A 21972-nucleotide genomic window follows, 5' to 3' on the forward strand; every position below is an offset into this window, starting at 1 on the left:
ACATGAGAGCCTTTAGCAGTAAAAATAAGGAACTCCTGGCATTTGGAGCATGTGGGGGTGTCTGTTTCCTCAGATATCCTCTTCACTGTTTTTCCTTTCTGTTCTTGTCAAAAATAAAAATATTTCAGAATGTCACTGCAGCTGGAGGTGCAATGCTGGATTTTGCCCCTCTGGTTTGGGAAATATGTTCAGGTTATCTTACTCCATGGAAGCTATGGCCTTGTCTGAAGACTTTGGGCTGGTTGAAATTAAAGCAGTGTTTTTGCAGCACCACATCAGAGGTTCCACAGAACTAACTAATATTAATTAATAAGATCTTTTCCTTGGGTGGAAGAAAAATGGCTCAGATCCTCTTGTGTATGTAAGATTGGAATTCCCCCCCCCCCCCCCCGGCTCATCATTTCATACTGACCTGCAGTGAATTTAGTTTGTCATTTTATTGTCCCATCAGAGTCAGAAGGTCCATTTCATCTTTTCCTTCTCTAAATAGAAAATTTTTGCTTCTTCTGCAACAGCTATCTGGATGAATTAATTCATTTTTAGGGAGTATTTCAGGAAGTGAAAACTTAACTTTTGATTTTGCTATATTTATAGTGGTAGCTATGGTTCTTTGTAGACTCACTCTAACTCTTGAACTATGTGACGCTGAATTCTGGTTTCATATTATTGTTGTTCTGTAGGCTTAGCACTGAGATCAAGTGATCATTTAGCATACTAGTTCTTGCTCATTTCTTAAATGTTTTCCTAGTCACCTGTTCCACGTACAAAGAATCACTTGGCATGTATGCAAGCCATTTTGAAAAGATACGCAGCCTGGCCTAGCTCCGTTGGGAATCGCTGTTGCCACTGTCATTCCTGATACTTAAATTGAATTGTGTCCTTGCTGCCTTCTCTCCAAAAAATAAAAAAATAAATAAAATAAAAAACAAGCCCCCCAAAAAATAAAAAAACAACCCTCTGTATATTCAAAAAGTCAATATGCGCAGATGATATGTGGGAAGATTAACTAATGAAACATTTTGAGATGGACTATGCTCAGGCACATTTTCTACTCCCATTTTCTTTGAAGCCGTACATACAAGTATTTCTGGAGAAAAATCTGAGACAACTCCAAAAACTATTGCTAACCTAGACAGTGCTGCCCAAACTGCACTAATTCACCTGTCTCTAATGGTGCACACTTGCAGGTCTGTCCCAGTGCAGATCATTTATGGTTTAATGTATAGAAAAGTTACTTGGTTGTAGGTATCACATTTGTAAAAGTATAAGGACTGAAGACATGAGGAAAGGTTTGGGCACCTGATTCTTTTCCAAGAATGTTTGTCTAAGTAAAGATAACACCTTTCCCAGTGAGTTTCACCAAGGATGTTCTGTGCTTACTCCAGCAGTCAGGATACTGCCTGTGCAAATTCTTGTAGGTTGTCTGTTTTGCTTCTTTTTTGCATGTAATTTCTCTAGTAAAAATGTTAATCAGTTTATGCTGTTGTTCAAGTTTTGAACAGCAATACAGGAACTGACAAAGTACTTAATTCATTCTGCCATCACTCAGAAAAACACAAAGAAATCTAAATGTTGGAAAACTGTCTTACTACATAAAATAAAAATTTTACATTTTGAAGGTTTTCTGAGTATCTGTGAAGATTGGATACTTTCAGAAAACCATTTAAGTTACCAAAAGAAATTCTCCTGAGGTTCTAAGGTTTGCTTGTTGATCAAAGTCTTTTTCAAACCATTGCATACATGAAAAAGGTATGAAATTGTATTGACTATTTACATGGTATTTCTCCTTCTGTGCTACTTACTTTCTATTTGGTGTCATCACTGGAAATGACTAACTGGTAAAGACTTTCTGATGAGACTTGCAGTGACCAGATTACTTGTGATCTCAGACTTAAATTCACCATTTGGCAAAAGAGAAGTAGATCTCTAATAGACTGTGGTTTTAATGCCTGACGTGAATATCACAGTTACGTACTATAAAATACTGCAATTCAAAATATATTTTTAAAAAATGAAGAATCATTAACAGCATTAGTTATATTTCTTCCATTCAAACAAGCATTTCCCTTGATTTTTGCAGAGCTGCAGGTTGTATGCAACAAAACACTTACGAGTATTACTGAGAGCAAATGTAGAGTTCTTCAGCAACTGGGGGATTGAGTTACTGGTGACCCAGTTACATGATAAAAATAAAACTATTTCTTCAGAGGCACTTGATATTCTAGATGAGGCATGTGAAGACAAGGTGAGCATCATTTACCTTTTCAACCTCATTTTAGTATGCAACTCCATAAGTTTTTTTTTTTTCTTCTTTTTCTTTAGTGGAAATATAGGCATTTATTGCCCAGTAAAAACATACAGCAGGCTACTGACAGTTTGCTTTTTGGTCTCCTGGGCAGCCTGCTTTAGGTGACCCTTCTTGAGCAAGAGGTTTAGACTAGCTGATCTCCAGAGATCCTTTCCAACCTCAATGATTCTGTGATTCTGTTATCATTAATGGACTCCCTAATAGTATACAGGCCCCTTGCTAAAAAGACTGCAGTATTAATGAGAAGAATGAGTAGACCTGTAGGTAATTACTTATAAATGCTAATTTAGACTCATTTAGGTATTTTGATACTATACTTTTTGTGAAGTAATACAGATTTAATGACAGAAGGCAGTTAAAGTGGATAATATTAGGATAAGCTTAGTATGTTTGATGTCTCCTTTCATGAAATACTTGTTACTTCACTGCTGACAGACTGTTGTTGTAATTTTCGTAGTTACGTAGTGCTGAGATGTTCCATATGCATTTTTATTTTAGGCCAATCTTCATGCCCTTATCCAAATGAAACCAGCTCTTTCTCATCTTGGAGACAAGGGTTTGCTTCTACTCCTAAGGTAAATATTGAGTATGCCATTTCACTTTACGCTGAGAAAATAGTAAACATTCAAATTACATGATTTATTTTTCAGTGGAGTACTGACTGTCTAATGTTACTTTTCAGATTTCTGTCTATTCCAAAGGGGTTTTCCTATCTAAATGAAAGAGGCTATGTAACAAAACAAATGGAGAAGTGGCAAAAGGTAATACTAAGAATATAAAGTGTGCATTCACTTGAAATTTAAAAGTTGGAAGGGTGTGAATACAAAGCTTCAGGAACTTAAAGGCTGTGAAAAATATTGTATGTTCACACATGTATTGCTGATGCTAGGACATTTACTGCTGCAGTGACTTATGATTTTGTTGAAAAAGATCGGCTTTTTGTTGACATTTGAAACTTAGTTTCATAGCTTCTCTGTACATACATGCTTTTGATTTTTGCCAGCACCTCACCTTTATTTTTATTTTAATTTATGTACCATAGCGCAAAAATTAAGAACTGCAGCGACTTACTGAACTTCTCAAATGGTTTTGTAAAATTGTATCTAGAGAACTGCAGAAAGGGTTACTGCTTTTCAAGGCACTTGTCACCTATGGCTTTCCCTAATGAAAGTTAAATCTAGGTATCATGAAAATTCAATTAGCCTACACTGTTAGAAAGTAAATAGGAACACAAGTCTCACTAAGAAAAATAAGAGTACTGAAATGCATGGAATTCTGTTGAGATTGTTCAAGTTAGAAAAAGAAGTGATAGCTTTTCTCCTTCCCTCGCTCCCTCTTTAACAAATTTCCTGAACTAATTATGTAATCAGTTTTAGATTCTGTGAAAGATGATTGTATGTATGAAGTGCAGTAATTATGGTGAGTCTGAATTCAGATCATAAAAAATTCAGCCTTCATTAAAAGGAGCCCTTTAGTTGTTCTTTTCTTGTAAAGTATCATACTATAAAACCATAAGACACTTAACTGTGGTTTTTCAATCTATCTGTCATCTTTCAGGAATATAATTTAAAGTATGTTGAGCTGATTGAAGAACAGCTTAATGAAGCACTTACCACATATCGCAAACCTGTTGATGGTGATAATTATGTTCGTCGGAGCAACCAAAGGTAAACACTTTCCAAAAGATTCTTCTTTCTCCTAAAACTCAGAGTTAATACACTGTAATGTAATGTACTTTAAAAGAAAATTTCATAATTGCTATGAAGTCATTAACTTCTCTTTCTACTAGATTACAACGACCACATGTTTACCTGCCAGTTCACCTTTATGGCCAACTGGTGCACCATAAAACAGGCTGCCATTTATTGGAATCTCAGGTCAGAATATTAACTATTAATAATTTTAACAGTTAGAGTACTGTAATCCTTTAAAATAAGTTTGTTTTAAAAGGTATCATCATGTAAACCGTCACTGCAAAATTGGTAGATTATGAAAGTCTTCAACTATATGGAGATAAAAATTTGTGAGGATAGTCTTTTGCCATGTGACTTCATGTAAAATTCCTTCCTGATGCTGAAGTATTAGAGATATACTTTGCAAAATTTTCCTAAAATGAACAGCAAAAAAATTCAAATAGCAAGCAAATTAACAGTAGAAATAATTTTTTGTTCTGTATACAAATGTGAAACCTGTAATGACTGTTGTTAAACTGTCTGTTCTCTTATAAATGTAAAAAGATAAATAGAGATGACAAAAATTATTCTTTTTACTGTAAAAACTAAGAAAACAAACCCTGAACTAGTTATTTAAATAAATTGACTTTTTAAATTAGGCTTACAATATGATTAATTGAATTATTTTTGATGATTGAAAATTTCAAGAGAATACTTACATACTGCAGTGGGTTAATCTAATGAATTTATCATTTAAAAAAAAAAATCTGAATTAAACCTGATGCATTCAGTGCTGATAACTTATCCTCATTATACCAGAACTATCACTGTTTATTTTAGGGTGCATACTTAAAAAATAGTGCTTTACTCTTAGTAAAAATGGAAGAGAACATGTTTCACTGAAGTCTACTTTTTGTTATGAACTAAGTTCTTTTTTTGGTTTGTTTTTTCTCCTTCAGAGTATTGTTCCAGATCTAAGTTACACTGTTCGTTCCCCAATGCTGGAAAAGTGGGAAGGAATTAAGCAGCTCAAAGCAGCTCTTTGGGCCTTGGTTAGTAATACGTACAAGAAGTTTGTAAATCTATTTCAGTTCTTTTGTAACTTTTTGATCCTGAAATAACTAAGCAAAATGTTTTAAAACAATTATTTAGGAATTCTGTCATAGAGGGGTATAGTTTTCCAAGTTGACTCTCTGTAAACTAACTGGGCTTTCATATAAATATTTTATTCATTTATATCAACTTTGTTCTGTTTTTTTAATTGTTGAGATTTTTGTTTTTTTATTTTTTTAACAAAGAAAAAGAACAGATTGCTACAAATAGATCCAGTGTTAATATGGAACAAGGGGTTACAAGTTGCTGTGGTATATTTTTAATATAGTCAGTACGGTGCTTCTAAACTCAGTGTTTCTGGAATAAAGTTGGCTGCCTGTGTTGATGCTTTTGAATATATCTCATGACACCTGTGATAGTTGTGTGAACAGGGAGAACCTGGTGTCTGTACCTGTCAAAGATATACTTGTAAAGTTGCTTTAACACCTAAAGTGTTTTTCTATCCTTTCTCCTGTCTTCCTTAAAGTTTATTTTGAAATGTTTGTCCAAGCTGACTGTTAGTGGAAGACATTGTAGATATGTAAGGAAATACCTTTGCAAGAGGGATGTTAAATAAGTAAACTTCAGATCTTACTGCAGGCTGCTGACAGCTACATAGCAGTTAACTGTGACCAGTTCTGGGTATTATACATGGTGTCCTGAGCCCGTTATTGGATTTGGACAACTAGGAAATACCAGAAAGGATAATCAAATTTCAAATTGCTAATAGCTTTGAGAGGATGTGACTTGAATGTGCAGCACCTCAACTAGCAAGTGAAAGGCTTTTTGTTCAATGGTGCTGCAGGTAAAATCAAAATTTAAACATACTTGACAAACTGTTTTGTTCCAGGGCAACATTGGATCATCAAATTGGGGTCTTAATTTGCTACAAGAGGAGAATGTAATCCCTGATATAATGGCACTTGCCCAGCATTGTGAGGTTCTCTCCGTTAGAGGGTATGTGTATTTGATTTTAAACATGAAATTTACAGACCATATTCCATAAATAACATTTTATTCATGTGCTCTAAGGAAAGGTTACCACTTATTTTGAAGTTGGTCATTAAAGATCATCAGTGACAAAGTTTGAGAAGATTTCAGGATTGTGTAAGAAAGTTGAAAGTACATGCAGTAAGCCAAGGAAGCTATGAAAAAAGAAGATAAAGCACACTCACAAGCCTGCTTGCTCACTCTTGCACGTTCTTTCTCTCTTTTTAAAGTAATCAAAATATTTACTACCTATATCCCTGTTGCAATCAATTTATTATTCTGTCATTTTTCTTCACTATTGCTTTCAAATCTTTAGAAGAGAGCATAGGTAGATAATCTTTTTCCTAATACTGCTCCTACTTTTATGTTTGTCCTTTAAAGAAAACAAACTTTTTTATTATATGCATCTAGGTTTCTGTAATAATTAGGGTTTATTTTTATAGGTTTATGTTTGCAGATATTTTACTGTATTATTTAAGCTTCAATTTTTTCACAAAAGAAAAAGAAATAGGAACAAAAAGCTGCTTAGCAACTTTGTGAAGTTTCTGCTGAATTGTTTTGAAACTGTTTCCTTTAAAAACAAGTAATTAAACTGGATGCTATATTGCTGCTCTTTCTATATGTACATTGAACACAGAACCTGCGTCTACGTGCTTGGTCTAATAGCCAAAACTAAACAAGGATGTGACATTTTGAAACATCACAACTGGGATGCAGTGAGACACAGTCGTAGGCAACCATGGCCAGTGGTACCTGATGACATGGAACAGCTCTGCAATGAACTTTCTTCTATACCTAGCACCCTTAGCTTGAACTCTGAGTCCACCAGTTCTAGGCATAACAGTGAAAGTGAATCTGCACCTTCAAGTGAGTAAAAAATTGCAAGCGTTCTTACCCACCTTATGGCAAGATGACGTTAAAGCAGATGGTTTAAAGGTGCTAATGCAGGAAAGAAGGGTGTGAGCGAGAAGATAGGGCTATTTACACTCACAGAGAGAAAATGTAGACGAGTGAGAGGGAGGAGAGCAGAGCAATGTCTCAGACTTGCTTTTGGCTTAAAGGGCAAGAACTTTTAACATTTAGAGTAAGTTCTGAAGTCAATATATGCCAATTTGCTGTAATCCCCCATAGAAAACTCTATACCTAGGTATAAAGATACATTTACTTTTATGTCCTCAAAAGAAAATCTAGAAAACATTGTATGTATACAGTATTATTGTATTTATAGTCTTCATACATTTTATGTATTTAATACATTTTAATTTTGCAATTGATACTTGAAATTTAAATTCAGAAATATACCATAGTTAAGTATCATGAAAGGAGTGCATTATCGATTTTAATCCTAACTTCTGGAGATCACACTGCTTTATTTCTGTGCAGGTTTTTTCTTTTAGAGCAATGAAATCTTCAGCTCAAGTATTCTTAAAGATACTTAATTTACTGTACGAGGTTCTGAAGGAAGAGTGTTGACTTGAAAGTTGCAACAGACTTCATAATCTGATTCTGACTTTTTAGAGTAACTTGCCTTTTTGCAACTTAGTTCATATCATGTGAAGAAATGTTTGATTTCAGTGACAAGCATCTCATATAATTTCAGGTATGTTTATCATGGAGGATGACCGTTTTGGCAGTACTTCCACTAGCACGTTCTTCCTAGATATTACTGAAGATGCAGAACAAATATTTTATGACAGACCTGGACCGTCAAAGGACAAAGACCGTAGTCCCTTTCCCTTTTTTTCTTCTAGCAGACTTGTGAAAAATCGCATTTTAAACTCGCTCACTCTACCTAATAAAAAGCACAGAAGTAGCAGTGATCCAAAAGGAGGAAAACTGGCATCATCTGACAGTAAATCAGGCCTGAGGCGAAATCGTACTGTAACAGAACCTTCCAGTAGCATAGACTTTACTCCTGGGGATGAATTCAACCCTGTTTTCAGAGTTCCTAAAATCCAGACTTTACGATTAGAAACTTCTTTTGTTGGAAGTAAGCACACAGAAGATACTGATAGCACCCCAAGTATTGGAGAAAATGATTTGAGGCTGCCAAAAGGTCTTGGAAACGAAAATCACCGGGAAAACACAAGCCGAGAAAGGCTAATAGGAGATGGTTCTACCCAAACACATTTCAAGAGCCGTAGCTTAAGTTTCAACACAGATACCACAACAAGTGGCATAAGCTCAATGAGCTCTAGCCCTTCAAGGGAGACTGTAGGTGTGGACACTACGAATGTAGACACTGACTGTGGGAGTTTGAGTACTGTGGTAAGCACAAAAACAGTTAAACCAAGTTACTGTTCAACACCACAATCTAACCACCTGCCTCTCTCAAAATCAAATTCTGTGTCCCTGGTACCACCAGGGTCTTCTCATACACTTCCTCGAAGAGCCCAGTCCCTTAAAGCCCCTTCTCTTGCTACAATAAAAAGTCTTGCTGACTATAACTTCAGCTATACAAGTTCTCGAGATGCCTTTGGCTATGCTACACTAAAACGCTTACAACAGCAGAGGATGCATCCCTCACTGTCTCACTCAGAAGCTCTGGCATCTCCAGCAAAGGATGTGCTGTTTACTGACACTATTACCATGAAGTCTGGCAGCCTGGACTCTCGACTAACCCCAAGTCGGTAAGAGATTGTTCTCATTTGTTCTTATTTTTCTAATATTTTTTTTCCAACTTCAGCTAAAAGTGACAGTTGCTGCCTGGTGACTGATAACTTCACTGAAAGCAGTACAGATGTTAGGAGAATAATAGGCTAATGAGAATGAACTTCTGAAGTGCTGTAAGAGAAGCCCAGTGTGCATAGCTGTTCTCACTCCCTTTCATGCCATTAGAGTGTCGAAGGGCTATGTTTTCTTCCATCGCGTTTTCTTCCTGCTAATTGTTTTGTTATGGAAAGAAAATTGCACTGACAACATTACTGATGTTGAAGTGAAACCAAACTCTGCATGATTTGGATATCTTTCTCAGAAAATAGTTTTTTCTGCCTCACTTGGTGAGACTTAAGGATGTGGAGTGCTGCCTATATGCTCTTGTGTTCACTGTGACTTTGAGGTGAGATATAGGTTCTGCTGAACAGGAATGTGAGTTTGGCTTCTAGCTTCAACAGAGCAAAGATTTTTTTACTCATCAAGTTTATTTTTAGATTGAGATGCCACCTTTTTCTTGTTGAGTAACATTAGATATTTTTAAAGTGGGTCAGCTGCATGAGGGAAAATGGAGGTACTGTTCCTTGCTCTGTCGCAGGCCTCCTGGGTAACCTTGAGCAAATCGGTTTGACTTAAATGACCTGTTTAACACTGAACTGAAATGATTGCAGTGCTTGTAGCTCTGATGATGGCTGTGGTTTGAGAAGATTAAAACAACTTAACCTATAGATGCTGCTGAGGTCTGGTTTCTCACTGTGTTAGTGGTTCTAGTCCATTTCAGTTAAAGGTTGTTGAAAGCAATAAAACCAATCAGAAGCACTTGTAGGCAAATCCTACACCTTCAGAGGACGGTAAGGGAATAAAATGACAATGAGGTGCTGGTTTCCTACTTCGGGTAGTACAGGTGAGAGCCGCCGCTAGGCAGCGACATCAGTAAGTGCCCAGTGCCAAAACATGGGGAGTGGGAGGTGGAACGTGGGTAATAGTCTCTTGAATACAGGAGAAAGACAGAGTTAACAAGTCTAGGTTTTATAATGGGAAGATGAAGATAGTCTTTGTCAGCAGTCCTTCTTATTTGTAATGTGCCGGAATGAATGATTTACGAAGATTGTGATTTACACCTTTAATGTTACAGGTTCATGAAAGCTTTAAGTTATGCTTCGTTAGATAAAGAAGACTTATTAAGTCCTATTAACCAAAACACACTTCAGCGTTCCTCCTCTGTTCGCTCCATGGTTTCTAATGCTACATATGGTAGTTCTGATGATTACATTGGCCTTGCTCTCCCAGTGGATATCAATGAAATATTTCAGGTATTTATATGATAATTTAATGTATTCGCATTTTCATTCTGATTAAAGGCAAACTGTGGCATTTTTATCCAAATAGATAAGACTGCAAAAATAAGGAAAACATAATGTGGTACTTTAAAGGAATGTGTTTGGGAGAACAGGAGATCCTTTTCTAACCCTATTTACAGAAGAGCTCTGCTCTGTTTTTATCCTAGTATCTGAGTATGTGTTGTTAAGCAAATGATAACATAAAATGGGCTAGAGGAGCGTTAAATGGTGTAACATAAATATGCTGTCTTAGGACTTCTAGTTGATGGACTGTTCTTATACTAAAATTGGCATAGTTTATGGGCTTTTCTTAATACCTATTTAGTTTATTCATTAGTCAATCATAAAGTACATAAAATCTTGCAGAAAGTTCTTGCTACCATGTTCTCTTGATTTAAAACTATTTTATTTACATTTATGTCACTATACCATTGCATTACATTATTTAACCCCAGAGATGCATTTAAGGTAAAGCAAATTATCTCAGTGTCTTAAAGGTTCTCTTCCTTTTTCTACTTAGTTGAGTAGAAACTGACACATCACAAGGTTTAATATTCTGTTACTTGATTCATCACCAACAGGACATTGTCTATATCAAAAGTAAATCGATGTCTTCCCTATCCTTTAGTAAGAAAGGAATTTAGGTTTGAAAATCAAAGATTAAGTGAACTAATCTCAAAAAATACTAAAACTAGAGCAAAGGCAGGATCTTCCATCATTCCTGCTTCTGTTCCTCCTTTATGAAATTACTACTCTATTTTTCTTTTACTACTCTTCCACAGTCTTGATGGCCTATTTTTGCTGCCTCAATTTTCTCTCTCAACTTTTTCTGGAATGCCTCTTTTTTTTGCTCTGTTCTCCTGAGACATCTCCAGTATTCTGGAGTGATCAGGGACAGATCCAGAATAGTCATTTCTGGGTCACGAACTTCCTTACAGCCTGTTACCACTGTGTTCTGCTGTTTACTGAATATTTAAGAGTCTGCTTCAAAAATGCTCACTCACAAACCTACTTTTTCTCACTGGCCTTTTTTAGTTTTCAGGAATCCATCCTGGACTTCCACTTCTGATTACATCTTTTTCCTACAGTTGTCCTGAAGAAAATATGTTTTTCCTTTGTATGTGATTATCTGGGCTTATTTTAGCTTTCACCTGAACATTCCAGGTAAAGGAAACTCCATATTTCCAGAAGAAAACCACACCTCCATTTGATGATCGTGGAGCTAGGGTCTTTGCACCTGATGTGGGAGGTATTTTTTCCTCTTCTGTACCTTTCTATTGTTTTTGTATGTTTGTTGTTTAGTGGGGTGGGGGTTATTTACAAAAAAAAGGGGTTATTTTGCTGTTGAGTTTTGAGAGCTCTGTTCTGGCTTTCAGGATAACAGACCATTAACTCCTTGTTTAACGTAGTTCAAGATAATGCGATGTTACTTGAAAGCAACAAAAACATGATCCACCTCTGTCTTTTGCTATAATGTAAGGTATTGCGAAGACTGATAGTGACAGTGGATTGAAGTAACATTTTAAACTAAGATAAAGTATAATACTGCATACGTACTCAACCATTACAATTTGATTCCCCTTTGATTACATGTGGACTTAGAGGTACCAATAAAGATGTTAGGTGTGTATTTTAGAAAGTAAATTTTGTCTTTCTGTGATGTTTCTGTGACAGTTGAGATCAGCGGAAGTGATGGAACATGGTTCAAGAGAATTGCAAGTGTTCTGTAATGCCTGGCTTGTTCTGGAATGCGCTTCCTTTTTAATCCAGAGTAGTCAGAAACATGTAGGGCATCAGTATGTGTCTTTTTAGTAGGACAGCTAAAAAAGAAGCATTGATGATACTGATTTTAGAGTAGTATAGGATAGCTGTTGTCTTGCTTCTCAGTTATCTGGAACTTTATCACAAGCACATTGAACATCCAAATAGATGCATCTTAATGACCTTTTTTTTTAATTTTGTTTTGTTAATGTAATATATAAAGCTGATTTTATTGAAAGTGTGTTTTTGTAGTTTGTAAGTTTGGTGTAAAGTAACTCTTGTTCAGAATTGCATTTGTTGGTTTTCTCCACTCTGGGAAGAGCATGTCACTGAAGTGCCTTAGGCTTGCTTCTGCATTGTTGAGTCTAGTTTCTTGCTATTACAGGCACTAAGTCATTGTTTTTAAAATTGTGTCTTTGTTTTCATTTGTGCATATATCATTTGTATACAACTGGCATATTGTTTTACCAATCTCATTTAATGCTATGAAAACTCATAACATAATAGTATTACATGAGTATTACTCATGTTGAAATAACATCAGGCTTTACCACATATCATCTTACAGTATGTGTGTTTATAGGTTTAATTGTATCCTTTGCAGATAAGCTAAGACTAAAATGCTATGTTTATTTCTGTAATACTAACAGAACTTGGAGCTTAACCATTCCAAAAAGTTGCCTTTTTTTTTTTTTTTTTTTTTTTTTTGGTTCAACCTTGAAAGGAGAAATATAATTCAAATAATGTTATATTAACTGTTTGTTGTGCAATTTTTGTTTTTTCTGATGTTTAATTGCTTATCTGCAGGTCTTCCATCAGGTACAAGTGATGTTGTCAAAAGTCCTTTTCAGATGCTTCGACAGCAGATCAGTCTGACAGAAATAATGAATACTAGCCGTTCAGATGCCTCTCAGTTTTTAGAAAATACAGAGGATACTGGACTACAGGAGCACACAGATGAGAACTGCCTTTATTGTGTCTGCATTCAAATACTGGGTTATCAGCCTAACAACAAAGTGAACTCTTCATATAGTCGAGCAGGTTAGTGTTCTCTTGTGGAGAAGTGTGATAAAAGTGTGAAGAAAAATTCTGAATTACGTTAATCTTTTTTTTTCCTCTAGTTTCCTCTGAACAGTGTAGATTTCCTCTGTGTGCAAGTTTGCTGTTTTATGAATTGATAGATCTCCCATGTTATTTAAAAGTAAAACAATAGATTTAAATTTCGAGGTGTGAAGTCTCATTTGTCTCCATTTTTGTAATTCTGAAAGATTGATTACAAATCAAAACACCTCCAAGGGTACCTCTTAAGAAACGTGCAGTTAATGGGAACTTTTTTAGTGAATTGCACACTTTTCAGGAGAATTGAGGCACTATACTGCATCTATCAACAAGACAGAGGTGCTGTCTTCATTTCATCTTCACAGCAAACCTGTGAGGCAGAACAGTTGGTGCCGAGGAGCTGATGACACTATATATACACCTCAAAAGGTTTTATTTCAGTCTAGCTGTGATCTGCATCCATGGATTAAATATCAGTTAACAGTTGGAGTGTACTTCTACATCTAGTTTCATCCCAAAGGGAATGCAGTCTGCATGCAGTCTGCTCCATGGGGTGAACCATACCAAAGCAGGTAGATGTTGAGATTTGCTTCGCAATGCACTCCTCATCAGAGCTAAAATGACAATATAGATCTAGTCATAGCCAATGCTTCAGGGAGGAAGCAGAGATGCAGAGTATTAGGAACTTTTCTGGACTCGACATGTCTTTAATTTACAGTTCATTCTTGATACAGAATTCTAATGAGTATTGAAAAGCATGATAACTTGTAAAGAGACTAGGGGGTGTAAAGAGTACTGATGGACTTGAGGGTGATGTGCAAAAGGTGAGAAATGGCTGACAGAGCTGAGCTGGAGTGAGTTCAGGCTCAAGAGGAGAAAAATAGTCCCTAACTACTGTCCTCAAATACCGTGAGGGAGATTCCAGAAGAGACAGACAGATGTTTCTCAGAGGCACACAGCAAAAGGACAAGAGGCAGTTGTCATGTGCAGTAGCAGCAGAAATTCCAGTTGAACATATGGAGAAAAACCCCTCCTCAGTGAGGGTGGTTAAGCACTGAACAGATGCCCAGAAATGTTCTGAAGTCTCTATCCTTGGATAGATCAGGTGCAATCTGATCTAGTTTTGAAATGAGCCCTTCTTTGGGCAGACGATTGGACTAGCTGATTTCCAGAGTTCCATTCAAGCCCATGTTTTTCTCCAGTTCTTTTAACTGCATAATAATTGCAAACTTGGATTTTGTATTCATCTCCTTTCATCCAAAGTACTGTGAATAGTGAAACCATCTCAGAACAGTCTTATTTTTTATCCCATCCTTCTTTGGATTGAATTGGAGCACTTTCTGCAAGACGTATGGTAATTCTATGAGCAAAAAAGTTGTGTGTATGCAAGGCAGCAACACAAAGCATCTCTGACCATTCTTTTAAAATGATGTAAAATAGCGCATGCATATATCGGTACAAGCTGTACGTTGGGTTATAGTTCTTCAGGCTTTTATCAGTGCTTAAGAGTTGGTTACTTTCCCCTGTGTATTTTCAGTGTGTTTTTAATAATTTTTTTTTAAATAACTAAACGTGATCCGTCTGAAACCCCACATCCAGTTTCCCAGCTGAATGTTGCTTTGTATGCCAACAGTTACCATATTTAGTGTATCAGCATCTTGCATACTTAAATTTCTTAATAAATTTAAGATAAGCATTTAAAGTGAGGAAAAACGTTAATAACAAAGATGCAACATTTTGTTAGATTTTTCAGACGTTCCATATACTGACTGGTGTGGGCAGACCATACACAATCACTTAGATGTGCATTCCTCCAAATTTTCTGGAATTTCAGGCTGTAGCGACGCAGTATCCCATGGTTCAGCTAGTAGCACTAAGAGTACAGAGCTTGTACTTGGTAAGTTTGCTTTATGAATATTAAAGACAAAAACTTTGAAGTAGTCTTAGGCATTGGGAAAATAGTATTTTATTTATACTTGCTGCAACAAACTAATGTGCATTACTTACAAAAACAAAACAAAACAAAAATAACATACCCTTTGTGTGCCCTAATCATTATCAGTGAAAGTAGCAGCTCTGTGTTTAAGGGCAGATGGGAGAATATACTTTCAAATTCTTCTGCCTAGGCTATATGGCATTTTTGAAGGTAACCTGTATCCTACATTACAATCAAATAGATTTTCTTTTTTCACTAGTATTAGTAGGTTAAAAAAAATTGATGAATAAATAAATTACTGAATTTGTCTCCTATGAAAGACCTTTAAAGTGTAGAAATTTAATACCATCGTTTGTATTTCTGCAAAGAGAAAGCGATTACTTTTTTGAACTTGGCTTTTATATTTTACATTATCGTAATTTTTTGTGAAATAGCTTGTTGCTAACTTTGAACATCTGATACAAACAGAATAGCTAATGTGTCATCCAGTTTGCAACATCATTTAGTGACAGAGACAGCACACTCACTGAATTTTACAGTAATTTCAGTTTTTTCCAAATACCACTAATTTACCTTTTTTTTTTTAATACTGCTTTGTTAAAATTTGTGAAAATAACATTCCAAACAAAACTTAAAAAATATTTGCTGGTAGTTTAGAAAAGACTATACCATGCACACGTATATGCATACATACATGTGTATATGCATGTGCATACCTGTGTATATATGTATTTACATAAACCCTGAAACTCATTCATCTGACATAAGTTCAACGCAATTAAAGACTATTCTGCTTAAATCTCATACTGTTAAATTTATTTTTCAAGGAGTAAAATCAATCCCAGATGATACACCAGTGTGTAGGATACTGCTGCGGAAAGAAGTCTTACGTTTAGTAATCAATTTGAGTAGTTCAGTAGGAACTAAGGGCCATGAAACTGGACTTCTGACGTAAGTTAAATATTTTTTAATTACAGTTATTGCACCGTTCAGTTGTATATGTTCTCTAAGATCGTAGAGGTTCACATTATTTCTGACTCAAAAAATAGGCAGATTTTGTAGTGTTTTTACTGGAGTAACTGAACAGAAGGTAAAAGCTAAGTTTTAACTCTAGAAGTGCAGCACTAAGCTTTACAGCAGATATATGTGTAGTAATACACTTAGGGGCATCTGTTCTGTATTTGCATTAACAACCAGGAGCAGTTTGTTGTCATCATTCTTTTAAGAATTTTCCTTTCGATAATTTCTATTTTGTCTTTAATGTCTTATTCTTTTCTTTTTTCAAAACAGTAAGTACTGACATACTGATGTTTCATTACGTATCTCAGTGTATATAGTTTTGTGTGTATACCCATATCATTTAGAACACTCTTGTATGTGATATATCTTTAAAAAAGAAGCAATAATTAAATAGGGTTTTTTTTTTGTTTGTGCCCAAATAAGGTGTATCAGGTAACCAAAATAATCTGAAAGTAACATCTTAAATACTAACCTGCTTTAAGCAGGAGTACAGCTACTGGAATTAATTTATAGATAAACTCATGTTACAAATACAGAAATACTAATTGAGGGATTAAACATGATCAAAACACTAGGCTTCTGGAACAGTTGTGTTGGAAACTGACATACGACTGTTAAAAGAAAATGCAGAAATACTCACCTTAACTTCATACTTGTAATAACTTTTTATCTTTGCCATAGTTACCTGTATATTGATGCTGCATTTGGCTGCCACTTTGATAACACGGCTTCCCACATCTATTATTTTAAGAGCAGATATTCTCAGATATCTTGTTAATATAAATTTCCTCCAATTTAGTACAAAGGAATGCTCTCTTCTGATTGTCTTCCTTCATTAGATCTGGAATTTATAATGCCTGTTTTTGAAGAGTTTTGCTTTGCTAATGATGACAAAGTTTAATTGATTAAAAAAAAATAATAATAATAATGTCAGAAGTCTGTGCAGGACTCAAACTTTTTTTTCCTGTTGATCAGAATTAAGGAGAAGTATCCCCAAGCGTTTGATGACATCTGCCTTTACTCTGAGGTGTCCTACTTGTTAGCACATTGTACATTTCGACTCCCGTCTCGAAGGTTCATTCAGGAGCTCTTTCAAGATGTACAGTTTTTACAAGTAAGTTGAATGCACCAAAGTGCACCAACTGGGTACAGGTTTCATGTTCTGAATAAAAGATGCTTTCGGGCATGTCATACAGGAAGCTATTTTATGTCTTTCTAGTAAAATATCTAAAGAAGGCACTAACATTACATCCATCTTTCTCTTTAGATGCACGAAGAAGCAGAGGCTGTTCTAGCAACACCAACAAAACAACCAGTAATTGATACATCAGCTGAATCCTGACCTCTGTCTCAGGCAGTGTATTACATATGGACTTACTGAAATCCTCAGACAACCTCCAATTGACTGGATGATAAAGTTTGGAGCATCATCTTCTAGACTGTTCCAGAAGCTACTGGTACCAGAAGAGTGAACTGAAAATCTTTTTTTCTTTTTTTTTCCTCAACCAATTACTACCCCAGTCTTTTGAGCCCTTTGGGGAGTTATTAAACATCACCATAGTTTTAATAATAGTAATTACCAGTATATGCAAGAGCCGAGCACTGAACACCTCCGCAAATTTTCATTTCATTTTTTAATATAAATAAAAATAGGACAACGTGCAGAGACATCTTTTATGACTGACTTTTGAATCTGTTCCAGAGAAGCAGAATGATGCCTTGCTTTTTAACCCCTGGATACCAGGAATCGGAGTATCTGAGGGTGCATTCCATTGGCAGCAATGGGGAACCGTGCTGTAATCATGGACACCAGGGGGTTTAACGTTCGCCCTTCTCTCTGAGTTTTCATACTGTTTGTAACACTACTTGGGGGGTTTATAGCTTCAGACAGCAAGAAAAGCCTCTGTCTATCTGAGGCATTCTTTAAGTTATTTTAATATAACTATAGTTGTAAGTCATTTTATTAGCAGTCTCTCCAGTTTCATTGCATTTACATCTGTGTATCTTATATGAACCAGTTAAGGATTTTCACTACAGTTTGATTCAAAAACAAAAAATCATTTAAACTTAAAATGCTGAAATCAGATTGTTTTCCCTGACTGATATGCATGTGTTTGAAGTTTCTAGACTCATGCTCATGTGGTATGAGTGTTGGTCATATTCTTAACTGAAAACCTTTAACAAGCATGATTTTCATCAGATAAATGAATATTGTATCAACTAAACTTGAAAACATTTAATCATTGCTGCTTTGTGAAAAGACACAGTAACGAGCAATTTCCATGCTCCATGGAAACAGCCTTTTAACAAAGGTTTGCTTGAATTTCAATGTATGAGTGATCCAGTATCAGATAGTACTAAAAATTGTAGTGAAAAGCCTTAAGAACCAAATTTTGAAGCAGCAGTACTTACAAATTTGTATTGGTAGTGAAACCTGTTGCATAAGTTGCATGATACAGGAACTGTTGGGGGACGAGAGTTGCCGTTATCATGTCACTAGTGAGGTCGTTAAATTTATGAGTGCAAGCTTAAAAAGTATCCTCACCACTTGTTATACGTCTAAAGATTCAGAAGCCTTTATAAAAAGGTGTATATATATATATATTTGCATATATTTATATTATAAAAAATAGCATGGCCACCTTTGTTAGAATGCCTGTACTAGAAAGGATTACCCTTTGGTTTTGTTATAGGCAAATAATTCAGCTGGACTGTACTAGGTAGAATGTATTTTTATCCATTCAATCTTACCGTTTTTTATAATTGTCAGATTAATACTTAGATGAATATGAGTGAAATTTATCCTAGTACTCATAACCCTGATCTTACTAGCTATGCTACTGGAGACTTCAATAAGTAGGCCTGTGAACCAGTAACAGCATAACATGATTTGTACTGAAATGTAGAATTTATTTGCTCTTAGTGGAAATTTCATCTTGCCACATAAGCACTGCTTTGCAGAGATCACTGAGTTCTTACGTGCACTGCATACCATCAGGTTCTGGTAAAGCAGATCTGTAAGTTGCTGCTCATAGTCAAATTTAATTTCCTAGATTATCTTCTCATGAGTTCCCACGAAAGAGTGAGCAAAAAGCAACCAATTCAACTCTTTTATGGTCAGTGACACAAATACTGCATTTATATATTGAAACGTGTTTGGAATGCTTTGAAATCATACCCACTAGTAACTATTGGACTTCTCTGGTTGTAAGAAGTAAATGCTTTTGTAAAACCAAAATGTCAATTACGGTAGACCAAATAGTGGTGTAAACTCCAAAGGAAATAATGTAGTGTTCCCAAGAATGGGACTAGCATATCTTATACAGTAGTTTCAAACACTACCTCAGTTAGGCTAGAGTATAAGAGACTTGTTTTAATAACTAGATGGGGTTACATCAAACAACTCCATGTTATTTTTCTGCAGTTAAAATAAAATAAACAAGTATTATCACCTGTATTAAAGAAAAACACCCTTGTTCATTTGTTACTAGTTTAATCCATAGCACTTAATGTAGAAAAGGCAATAGAAAGGCCTCTGATTATTAAAAAGGTAAGCAAAAGTGATGACAGTATACTTAAAAAGGTTCTTCATCCTGAAATGTATACGCATTCTGAAATACTCCGTTGTGTGGGGATCCATGACAACAAAACTTGGCAAATGAATTACTGCTACAAATGTGGTTATAAAGCATGATTTTCTTTCTCAAAGTGTATGAATGTCAGTAGATTTCAGCAAATGCGCGTAACGGATGTAAAGTCCATGCTGTACATAACGTACAAGAATACATTTCTAGAATTAATTTACATTAAGCTCACATTAGTGTTTCTCTTTAGTTGACAAATGAAGGGATATTATAATTGAAGGAATTTGATATTGGCCTAATTATAAACAGTAAATTTCTAATATTGTCAATTTCCTTTTTAAAATATCCCTTTCAGAATTCTTATTTGAGGGTTTTATTTTGCTTCAGGCTTAAATAGTTATAACTAAAGTCTGCATACATTATACCTAACAGAAAATCCTCCTACTTTTCCTGGAAAGGATAGCAAGCTGATAGACCTTTCATTTTTTATTTTTCCAGTCTTAACTTGTGATGCTATTGAATAAATGGTAAAGTATAGAGTACTTGGTTATGCTATATGAAATGTAGTTTATTTGCTCTGGCAAAGAAAACTCCTGAATGGTTAAACATGCTAGCAGAGAAAATACTCAGACAGGTCTGAAGTTAAACCCTTTGTAGGCAAAGAGGTGCTGGATATGAAACCAATTGAATATAGGTCTACTAAATTAATTGGCTGCTTTCCTTGGTCTCCTATTATTTTTTATAGTCAGTGGAAAGGGATAGTCTCCATCAAAGGGCAACTTAGGGCAGAAATGTAATCAAAGGACTCTGGATTATTTCCCAGAGAGCCTGTTTCTCTCCAGGAAATAGAAGACCACCAAGCTTGGTCATGTGAACATCCCTTTTGAGAGAGAGAGACAGACTTTCGCAGGCATCAGAAGTTCAGGGGTGTTGGATGCACCTAACTCTGACGTCGCTTGGGGTTGTAGAGATGTGTTGAGGTGCCTAACTGAAGATGCATATACTTGTATGTTAGGCCCTTGGCATGTTATATGTGAAGAGACACTCTTCCTATCTGACTGGTCTTATTTGACTAGAAATCCATACAGATGCCATCACTGATTCCCCCCTCTGTCTACCCCCTCCCCGAGACACAGTAGTAAATTATTCAGTAGTTTAGTGCACAGTGGCTTGGCACGTTGAGGTGAGCTACCTTGTACAAACATTTTAAAACGCCTACTAAGCATCAGTGATAATATTCAGCTTTTGAATTCAGTCTACTTTGAAGCATACATAGCGGTCCTGGATGACAGAATTGTAATACGCAATGAGAAGCTTTAGAAAACTCTAGCGCCTTTAATAGGCGGATAAAGAGAGAGCGAGCTAGACTAGAAATATTTCAAGAGGTAGGTAGTAATTACAGCCTGGTGAGAGATGAAACAGCTGGTGCTTCATCTTAGTCTGTTTTGATCTTGTTATTTGGCCTTTGGACTTCCAGAAGCTGGTGTTAACCTTGTAATGTGAGTGTTAAGGTCTAGATGAGGAATCTTAAAGGAAGAATTTTTGCCAGGTTTTGGAGCAGCTCCAAGGTTTCTGCTCATCTCCTGGCAGATCTGCACAGGAAGCTCTGTTAAACGGTGCTTTGCTGTGGAGGCAGTTGAAAACAGGTCCCCTATTACTATTATTACTATCTTTTGGTTAACCTTTACTGCCATGTGCCTATTAAAGGTATACTAGGTGAGAGTAAAATCAGAAGACTGTAAAAGACCTTTGGGAACATGCTAGGAACCATGTTTATATCTTTCTAGAAGCCCTCAGCTCTTTGAGTATTTTTGTTTTGTTTGTTTAACTCTGGTTCCCTGGATATTTTTTGTTTGCAACAGACTTGTATGTTCAGTAAAGAATGTGGATTTTTCTTTGGACTATTTTTGTAAAATAGATGGATAGCAATGCCACAGCATGCAGAAATTGCACATTTTGCTTGAATTGCTTTGTAAAATACACTATTTAATTTGAGAAATGTAATTTATGCCAAAAAGTGTAATATGCCATTTTGCCACTGAATAGGTTGTTTTAGCACAAGATGCAATGTCTTAGGGGGAAAGGCAGATGTTTTGTAGATTTAAGTGAAAAACTGTTCCAATATTGGCTGTCAGAATCCCTAACACTGCATTACAAGAAATGATGTAAATTAATCATTCTGAGGAGAGGGACAAGCTCGAAGAAAATCAAGACTTATTCTCCCTGTCCCACGTGGTCTTTTTTTATTTAGTAATACGCTGCTACATATTTGGAGGTTCTAGTGTTTGTAGGTCACTGAAGAGACATTGAAATCTGATTTATATTGTATACCTGTAACATAGAAAGAAAAAGTATTTATATATTTTCCGTAAGAATATTGCATTGAGCTGTGTATAATTTAAACAGAGGCTTGTCCCAAAATGGTATTGCCCACCTTGATTTTTTTTTTTTTTTTTTTTTGTATAGCGTGTACAGTTCATGTCTATGGGCATTAAAAGCCTCCTGAAGTGTAATCTTATCAAAGGGATGCATTGTTAATAAAATGTACTTAAACTTC

At 35.7% G+C, this 21972-nt stretch overlaps 1 protein-coding gene across 3 annotated transcripts in view; it reads left to right on the top strand.

Moving 5' to 3' along the window:
- RICTOR (RPTOR independent companion of MTOR complex 2) overlaps positions 1-21972 on the top strand; it is an 88874-nt gene extending 66902 nt beyond the window's left edge. For 2 of the 3 annotated variants that reach the window (XM_062599424.1, XM_062599425.1), the window contains 16 exons: positions 2081-2245; positions 2807-2883; positions 2991-3069; positions 3866-3975; positions 4098-4185; positions 4941-5033; positions 5924-6030; positions 6701-6930; positions 7664-8693; positions 9851-10028; positions 11220-11304; positions 12624-12857; positions 14620-14772; positions 15639-15762; positions 16807-16945; positions 17099-21972. In XM_062599424.1, the coding sequence (XP_062455408.1) occupies positions 2081-2245; positions 2807-2883; positions 2991-3069; positions 3866-3975; positions 4098-4185; positions 4941-5033; positions 5924-6030; positions 6701-6930; positions 7664-8693; positions 9851-10028; positions 11220-11304; positions 12624-12857; positions 14620-14772; positions 15639-15762; positions 16807-16945; positions 17099-17173 (2967 nt within the window). In that variant the 3' untranslated portion in view covers positions 17174-21972. The remainder of the gene's footprint in view (positions 1-2080; positions 2246-2806; positions 2884-2990; positions 3070-3865; positions 3976-4097; positions 4186-4940; positions 5034-5923; positions 6031-6700; positions 6931-7663; positions 8694-9850; positions 10029-11219; positions 11305-12623; positions 12858-14619; positions 14773-15638; positions 15763-16806; positions 16946-17098) is intronic. The other variant, XM_062599426.1, reaches the window with a different exon arrangement.

This window comes from Rhea pennata, chromosome Z (genome assembly GCF_028389875.1).
Source record: "Rhea pennata isolate bPtePen1 chromosome Z, bPtePen1.pri, whole genome shotgun sequence".
Lineage (NCBI taxonomy): Eukaryota > Metazoa > Chordata > Aves > Rheiformes > Rheidae > Rhea > Rhea pennata.